This window comes from Dermacentor silvarum, chromosome 11 (genome assembly GCF_013339745.2).
Source record: "Dermacentor silvarum isolate Dsil-2018 chromosome 11, BIME_Dsil_1.4, whole genome shotgun sequence".
NCBI classification, from domain to species: Eukaryota; Metazoa; Arthropoda; class Arachnida; order Ixodida; family Ixodidae; genus Dermacentor; species Dermacentor silvarum.
Window position 1 is genome coordinate 13,687,294 of NC_051164.1, and position 9,564 is coordinate 13,696,857.

Below are 9,564 nucleotides of genomic sequence, written 5' to 3' on the forward strand. Positions count from 1 at the left end.
ATGACATTGCTGTGTTGCTATCGCATTCATTGCTTCGCCCTTAGGGCGAAACTGTGACATTTTTTAAACATCAGTTTAGGACGTCAAAGCTTTTAGGACGAGCTTTTAGGACGACAAATATTGGTGGGTTCTCTCAGCAGCCGTGGGAATTGCAACTTGGCATATCGCTAACGCCAGCACCCAATGACAGCACTGCAGCCTTTACTATCCACTGTCGTAGCCACACAGTTGTACAGCTTACTGATATGCTATTTTGACGGCATTTCGGGTACATTCATTCGCATTTCAAAGTTCGCTTTCGGTGGGACGCTGGCACGGAGCATGCGTTGTCAGTACTGTGGTGACTACACTGAACCGGGACAAGAACGTGGCTGACACTGAACCATCGGTATGAAATGTCAATTTCTTTTGTGGATATTCACTATTATCTTGTTGGGTATAGATTCAAGAAAAGCATTTGTTTTTTTTTAATTTTCTGTCCTTTCGAATATGGGACCCAGGTTTCAATCGACGCCGGTCTTGCTTCGAGTAAATAAGGCACATTATTTTTTTTTCATTTTATTTTATTTATTTAAATGTTGTGTAAATCTGAAGGCATCAAAAAAGCAGTACGTGATTCATAATACTCAATTAAAATTTGCACAAAAATCACGTTCAACATAGTTATTGTGCAACGGTGCCTTAAAGCTTGCAACGGACCGAGGCAGGTGGTTCCCATCCAGACAAGTTCATGAAGTAATTAAATAATGTTGTCAGTTAGGTCGACAATATGGCACACAAGCTTACTGGATCTGACCAAAATGATGTAACATGTACGATGGACGCGTTACAAGTAGGTTTGTTCAAATAGTCGTTTTTAAGACCGAATCAAATGTAAGTTTAAGAGTGTTAGAACCGAATTAAATTTAACTGAATATCAAATATGCTTTGAATCGTTTGGCAATAACACAGAGCCATCTCGCTATTAATTTTGTTGTGGAACACTGGGGCATGGTGTGACGATGAACAAAGAAGACGATTTGGCGAGAAGAACGTGGGGCTGGTTCGGGCAGCCATCTTGTGTATGCAGCGTTTGCTTAGTTTGCAAATAACCTGTAAATATGCCTACGCTTCACTAATTTGCCCTGTGGCATTTTGTTGGAGGTGCGGGATAGCCCCAAGAGACCAGGACCTCCGCAGTGGTCGTCTCCTCGGTATTAGTATCATGACAGAGGAGGTGGAGCCTGCGCCAGTGGCGACCACCCTGTTCGTCCTCCTGACGCATCCAAAAGTTCCAGGACCGTTCTGTGGCGCCGATAACGTGGACGTCGAAGATTGGATTCCCCATCTATGAGCGGGTGTGTACCCACGACAGATGGGATGCACCTGTATTGTTGGCCAACTTGCAAGGCACGGCGAGGGTGTGGTTCGAAAACCACGAAGGTGAGCTTACTCAAAACGAAACGTAAAAACAGAAGATGTAGGACTTAGTTGTTTGTCCATTTGTACGGAAGAACGCCGCTAAGAAAGACCCAGCGACTTTCGCACGTCCACGGAATTATACCCCACCTACCCAGGAGGTGCTTGGGCTGTGCTGCAAGGCTGACAGTGACATGTGCGAGTCCGACAAGCTTGCGCATGTGTTAAAGGCAACGGCTGATGATGCTTTCAACTTGCTAATGTGTAAGAATTGTGCGGCAGTCGGCGACATTATCAAGGAATGCCAACGCTTTGAGTAGGCACAAAGCCGCCGCAGTGAAACGTCGTTCCCCGCTTGCCGAACACAGCTGCAACTTCCTCATGCGAGGACAGCATCATGCAGTGAGCATCGACTTCAGAAGACCTGGCACCAATTGTTCGGCTCCAAATTAAAGCAATGTTACCTGCCACCCTTTTTCCATGCCTTAGTGATCCCAACAGTTTGTCTGCGGTGCCACGGTGCAAGAGTCCGTGAACTCCGAAATCTCGGAGTTCATTCTGTCTGCTCTAATTGCTCCTTCACGGCTCTCTGATGAACCTTATCCTTCGCCTGGCCAGCAGTCCCCTCCGGGCTATCGAAACCCGCCGGGTGGAAAACTGCAGATGATCGACCAATCTGCTTTGCCGGCCATCGCATCGGTCACACTGCCAGCCATTCCCGCAACCATATCGCTTCCTCACTTGCACGGCCGACCTTTGGTTGATACCGTTCCAAACTGAGCCAAGGCCGTTTCAAGCATCCATTTGAGCAGCAACTGCCTGACGCCGACGCTACTGCTGCACGGAACAGTTCCTCACCGTCATTCTGCCGTCACCAGTCCCATTCGCCACCAGCTCGTCGGCCGCCGTCCCTATAATCTCAGGCATGTCGCCCGCAGTCCCCTATGAACCCCCGACGCTCTCCCCCGGATGACTAACTGCTGCAGCTCCCGGAACTGATGCTGCATTGACGACTCGACCTAAATATCCTCGGCTCACTTTACCGTCCCGACAGAACTTGATTGACAGCACGGTAAACGATTATGGTAGACGGCGTAAACATTCCGGCGTTGATCGACACTGGCGCGCAAGCATCCATGACGAGTGCCTAATCGCGCCGCCACCTGCACGAATTCCTCACACCTGCCGCATCACGAAGCCTGCGCGGCGCCGATGGAAGAACGCCCACCGTACTTGGAATGTGCACTGCTCGCATCAGCATCGCAGGGCACCTCACCGCTGTTCTGTTTGCAGTTTGGGAGATGTGCCTTCACAACATTATGCTAGGGTTAGACTTCTTAGCATCTCATTCCGCCCTCTTAGAGTGCGCATCCGGTGTGATTCAACTTCAACTGCCCCCCTGCGACATTTCACAAGAGACACAACCGCCCTTACGTTCCCTAGATGACAGGTGCCTGCCATCCCAAGCCACCAAGTAGGTTACTGTAACCTTATTTTCGCCTGTCTCTCACGGCGTCTATGTAATGTGTCGGAGTGCTCACCTAATACTTGAAACGAACGTCGCCCTTCCGCACACCCTACTCACTGCTGCAGACAACCCGATCACACTTCCTCTCCTCAACTTTAACTACCTAGCGCAGCTTATCCCAAGACGCATACCACTGACACCCATCTCCCTATCGATGACTGCGAGATATCCGTACTAGAAGCGGAAGTTCCACCATCATCAGCATGCAATTTCGATCAGTACAATCCTGCACCATCCCAACTAAGCAAGATGATCGCACCTGACCTGCTTCTTACGCAGGCTGCTGACATGCGCTGCACCTTGTAGGTTTATAGCGACATTTTCTTTTTAATTTTAATGGACGTACCTTAGCCCGTACGTCAGTGGCCACACCCTATATACAGCGGTGACGCCAATTCCACACGCCTACGTCCGTACCGCGTTTCACATGCTGAACGTCAATTTATACATGCAGCACGAGGTGGACAAAATACCGACTGAAGGTGTCATCGAACATTCGTCTGGTCCGTGGGCGTCCCCAGTTATCCTTGTTAAGAAGGATAGCAGCTGGCGCTTTTTCGTCGATTACTGACATCTGAATAAGATCTCGCGCAAAGACGTCTACCCACTGCCATGCATTATTGACGCGTTGGACTGCCTGCATCGAGCTAAGTACTTCTCGTCCATAGACCTTCGCTCTGGGTACTGGCATGTCTCTGTAGGTGACAGACCGCAAAAGGGTCGCTTTCGTAACAAAGTAATTGCGTTGGTTTGGGCAGTGGCAAAGTTCTGCCCTTACTTATTTGGCTGCCTATTTTTTGTTATCGCTGATCACCATGCCCTGTGCTGGCTCTCGTTGATGAAAGAAACGGCAGGACGACTAGGTATACGTGGACGCTCCGACTACAAGAATGCACTTATGCAGTTGTGCACAAATCTGGCTGTTTACACAAGGACTCCGACTGTCTCTCCCGTCACTTGATCGACAGTCCAGACCATGATGCCCACGAAAGCGATTCCTTGTGCCCTAGCCATTCCAGACGTGCGCGACATTTCGCAATGAACAATGCCGTGCTGACGCTTTACGTCTCCTCATCGATCGCGTAGCTTCTGCACATCCTTAACCAGCTATCAGCGCATTCGTCCTCTGCGACAGCATTCTGTACCGACGCAATTATTGCCCTGAAGGCCCTGAACTTTTGCTCCTTCTACCTCAACATCTTCGGGCAGAAGTTCTCGAGCAGCTACATGACGCACCAACCACCGCTCACCACGGTGTCTCCTGTACCTACGACAGTGTACGACGCCGCTTTTACAAGCGCTGCCCCTATCGCTCCGTGAGCAGCTACGTTGCTGCCTGTGCACTCTGTCAGCGCCGCAAACAACCAGCTCAATTACCCGCTGAACACCTACTCCCTATCAATAGCCTTCCGAACTCTGCTTTCGCGTCGTCATCGACCTCCTACACCATTTTTCAAAACGTCTAATACCCCTGTCACATGGACATTCAAAAGTCCATTGAGCAAAAAAAAGTCACATGCCTGAGCGGCACACGCAGCACAGTCACAGCGTAAGCTGCTGGAGCGGCTCAAGGGTAGCTCCAATTTGGGCCCCACGCACAACAGGGTCTTCGCGGCAGTCTGCTCGCCTCGTTTTGTCAAGAATCATCTGAACTGTCCGCCTAACGTCGACGGCTAGCTGCTGCTTGTAATGCTCTCTGCACAAGCAGTCTGCTGAGCCCGATCAAGCCTTACAACAGCAACTTACATGTCGGGCGCGCCGCCTTTGCAGTCACCTTAACTAGATGGCGCAACCATACTGGCGGAGGCTCGGCAGCACGGGAGCGCGTTGATTGCGCCCCTCTTTGAATCGCATATCGTCGTCTGCGCCTGCGCGTGCTGCGTTTGCAGGCACCTTACCTAGATGGCACCACATTAATCGCGGAGGCTCGAGTCGTCTCCCCCTGCGTGCTTGCCTTATATATGGGTATTTTCCGCGCCCTGATAGCAAGCGCTTGCGTGGCTCCGTGGTAGAATATCCGGTTCCCACGCACTGGGTGCGGGTTCGATCCCGGTAGGAATCGGGCACTTTTTTTCACGTTTCCGGCGATAGCGGATACGCGCGGTGCCGCCGCCGGCAGCGGCGGCATCATCGTGAACCGAAACGGCTATTGGAATGAGCCCATAACAGCTTACGCAGTGAAAGACTTCTCCCAAAAAGTGTTTGGCCCGCAGACACACGACAGGGAGCTATCTCTTCTTAAGAAGCGGTGTTTTCTGGAAGCGGAGTTCGTCGCTCTCTTTTACGACACCAGTGGGCGCCAGCAATTATCATATAATAGCGAAAATAAGCAATTGCGTATTTTTCTTTCGCCTAGACTCATCATAAAAAATAATTTTATGCCTCGCAGAAGCTCAATTAAGTAATGCTCAGTTCCTTCTCTACTCTCGTAAGCAGGTCGAACGAGTCGGGGATGTGACGCAAACGTTCCTTGAACTACTCCAATAAATCTTTACACTCGCGTTTCCTAATCTGGCGTTGTTAAATTTATTTGCAAGACGTGTACTACAATTAGCTTTCTACTTCATATTCCGATATACATCAGTTTATTTTGGCCGATTTTGTTTCGAGCGCTAGCGCCACGCTTTCGGTAGCTTGTCCAGAAGGAACCACTTAACATTCAGAGCCGTTCACTTACTGCGAAGATGGAACCAAGCGAAGCTGTGACTGTGGTGGGTCTGCTGTAGTGAATATTGCTATAGTGATTTATATAATTGTCATTATTGATTACATTGAGCGCCTTGGGCACGTTTATTAAAGAGCAAGGACGCCGGCGTCTTGTTTTCACCCGGCGCGATGGCCAAGTAGTGCGTTTGCTGCGCCAAGTTCGCCCTATCGTCGTAGACTAGCGTATGAGCCACAGCGTTTCACAGCCGCGGGACACTGCACGGCAGCGCCAGGATCCTGTGAGATCTGTCCCGCTCCTGCTCTCGGCGGCTCATACCCCCATATGCAACGCGGATATGAGCCATGCGTGATTTCTTTCTCACCTTCCTTACTTCTTCCTTTCTCTCTTTCATTCTCTTTTTCTTTATTTCCTTCCTTCCTTCTTTATTTCTTGTTCCTTGCTCATACCCGCATATGCAATGTGCGCATGCCCCACATGTGGTTTTATTTTCGTTCATCGTGACGTAACTGACGAGTATGGGATGTTTTGATGTGAGGACCTACCAGTCATACTAGTCATCCGTTTTGACACTTGTGCTAAGGCACAACTGGCAAAAAACCACCACGCACATGGAGCCTAAATGCTGATGATGATGGTGTTTTTCTACTCGCGGACACGATCCTCTGGGAACTAGCCCTTAACAGCTTAGCCGTAAAAAAAGATCATCGGTGCCGTGTATCTGCTGCGCAACACCTCTTGGTTAAAGAGTATTTCAACTTGGTATAAGACAGCTTACGTATAAGAGTTTTTGAGTGCTCGTGCGACAGAGGTATGCAACGGGCAACATGTGCGTCACTTTCGCGACAGACTACGCAACGCGTTATGCTATCACGCGAGCACTGCCTCCCAGTGGTGTTATGTAATTGTGGATTTCCTTCTGTATATGCCGTCATACTATATCATGGTGCACCGAGGCAGCTGTTCACTGATCACCGCGTTCTTGTCCTGCGTTATCGAAGATGTTCTTCGTTCCTGTTCTGCCGTCCATAAACACCCGCAGACTAATAGACTAACTGAGCGGCTCAACGGAACGTTGACGGAAACGCTTCTCCAGACCACAGCGACTGGGACGGCACCTTACCCTACATAACCTTTCCATATAATTCGTCCCGTCACGAGGCCGCTGGTGTTTCTCCATTTTATTCGCTGTTCGACAAGCACCAAACTTTGCCCTTCGACGCACTCCTTCCACCCACGGCCAAAATTCCAATTGAGTATGCCCGCGACATCTTCGCCCGGGCTCATACAGCTCGCCAGAATGCCCGCTCACGGCTCACTGCCTCACAGTTTGCACAGAAGACGAGGTACGACAGCGGCCACCGGGACATTCAATCCGCCGCTGGGTCTTTAGTTCTTCTGTGGACACCGTGCGGCCGCATCGGCCTGTCTGGAAAGTTTCTCCCGCGCTACACAGCACCTTGCAAGGTCCTGCGCCAGTTATGCGATGTGACCTACGAAGTATCCCCGCTGGACTATCGTTGATTGCGTGCCCCTGTGCCCACTGATGCCATACATGTGTCTAGACCTAAACCTTACTTTACCGCAATTCCGCACCCCCTAAACCCGAGCGCTGAGACCGCGGCTTTACGACCAGGGCGTGATGTTACGTTGTAGTGACGCATGGTGTGTCTATGAACAAAGAAGACATTTCGGCGAAAATAACGTGTGGCTAGTCCACGGTCAGCCGTTTTGTGTATGCAGCGTTGCCTCGGTTTGGAAATGCCCTGTAAATACACATACGCCTCACTATTCTGCCCCGTATTAATATAAAAAATTTTGGATCCCGGTATTTACAATACAATTGATGTTTCTCCCATTCTGTGGTCGAGACGACGACGAAGTGGCTCTTGTGTGGAACCCTGAGTGCGCTCCGCAGAATTTTCATGAAATTAACGGAAATTCGCAAGGAACGAGTGAAACTTCTACGACAACGAACATCGAAACATCCCAGGACCACGTGCGGCCAAAATTTGGCAAGTGGATCACTTTTTTCAACGTTTTGTGCGACGTCCACGCCTATGCCTGTTTCTTCTTAGTACGACCTCTGACCCCGCCGGCCCCGGCGAGCGTCGAGGTTAGCCCCAGCGAGGTGACACCCCAGCACCCCAACCGCAGCTCGATATGGATGTCATAGAGGTGGAGGGCGAGGACATCACCCCCGAAGTAATGTAAGATCCAGGCTGGATAGCGGCTCACGAGAAGAGACACAGGAGCGGGAAACTCAACAATGAACAAGGCGAGAGACAAGTAAAAAAACCGGCTATCACGGCGCAATACAAGAGTGATGCGCGCATACGCCAACCACCGACGGCGCCGAAGCAACCGCAACTGCCGCACGATGACTTTAAGATCGTCATCCGCCCGCGCGGCGGCTTCGATGCGGCGCGACTGCACACCGTTGTCGTAAGGGACGGCGTGCTCCTTGGGGCCGACTTGACTCATGAAGCAGCGAGAGACGATACGCTTAGAATCAACGCACGACAGAATACACTAACGATGAGCACCCCAGTCAAAGACAACGCCATCAAGTACAGCAAACTTGAAGAAATACGGATCGGAAATCAGACCTATGTCGCAGCAGCGTATATAACGGCGCCGGAGGATACTTCGAAAGGGGTTATCCACGGAGTACCTGAGAATGAAAGCCAAGAAGTCATCGAGAAGAGCCTGGTCACCGACCGAAACCCTACGATACTACACGCGAGAAGAATGGGACGCACAAACTCAATCGTTATAGTATTCGAAGGGACACATGTCCCCCACTACGTGTACTACCGTGGCGCTGAATACCGCTGCCTACTGCACAAGAAGAAACACGAAGTGTGCGAACAGTGCGGGCGCATCGGCCACAGGTTGGACGTGTGCCCCAATCCAAACAACAAGAAATGCCGCGGATGTGGCATACCGAACCCAACGGAAGAACACCAATGTACACCAAGCTGCAAATTATGCGGCAAGCAACACATCACGGGAGACAAGAAGTGCACGGAAATCTTCAGGACTCCATATCTACTAAAGAAACGACAGTGGGAGAGAACCCGGCAAGAGCAGCAGAGACTCAGCGCCGAAGACCGGACGAGCCGCTCGAGAGAGCGGCCGAACCCCAACAGCACTGACGCCAGCGGAAACGGCAGAGGCGGCGGCAGCAGCAGGAGCCGCTCCCGCTCCTACCCGAGGCTGCCCCAGGGCGGCGGTGGCGGCGGTAGGCGATCGAGATCCCGGACGCCGTCCAGGTCAAGGACTCGTTCCGGGTCGTCAGCGGCAACACCACGGCAGCGGCAGCAGCAGGGACCTGGCCCACAGCAGCAAGACCAAAGCAAGGTGAGCTGGGCAGACAGGGTCTCCCCGCCCGCCCAACAACAACTGGATAGTGGCAGATCCACCCTAGAGCAACAATTAGCTCAAATTCAGGCAACGCTAGCTCAGGTACTACAGGAGAATAGAGGCCTTCGAGCTAAAATAGCACAGCTAGAAGCAGAAAAGACACGAGATCGGAGCCGTACTCCATCCGTCAGCGGTAGGGCAGTCACGACCAACCCCACACCTATGCAGGTAAGCGCTCCGGCACAGGCACCAGCACAGGTGCCGGCACCAGTACCGGCACCGGTACCGGCACCGGCGCCGGCCCCGCCGCATAAGCGGAAGGCGGAGAACAGCACCAGACTAAGGACGAACCAATCTCGAGTCTAGCAGACTTAATGAAGAAACAATTCGAAATGCTCAATACGCAGATGGAACGACTAGGACAACGCATGGAGGCAATTGAAAACAGAATGGGAAGATTCGAAATCCGAACTACAGCATTAGAGAACACCCTGGCAGAAAATCGGCCCGCACCGGTGGGGCCTATAAAGAATGTGAAACCATACCAGAGACCCACCGTAGCGGACAGCAGTATGGCCACCGGGGGGGCCATCAATTAGCAACATGG

General features: G+C 51.4%; 1 protein-coding gene across 1 annotated transcript in view; it reads left to right on the top strand.

Annotated features, from left to right (window-relative positions):
- Positions 1-9,323, top strand: part of LOC125941561 (uncharacterized) — a 173,572-nt gene extending 164,249 nt beyond the window's left edge. Inside the window, exon 6 of the mRNA XM_049659087.1 lies at positions 7,914-9,323. Coding sequence (XP_049515044.1) covers positions 7,914-9,323 — 1,410 coding nt within the window. The remainder of the gene's footprint in view (positions 1-7,913) is intronic.
- The last annotated feature ends 241 nt before the right edge of the window (positions 9,324-9,564 follow it).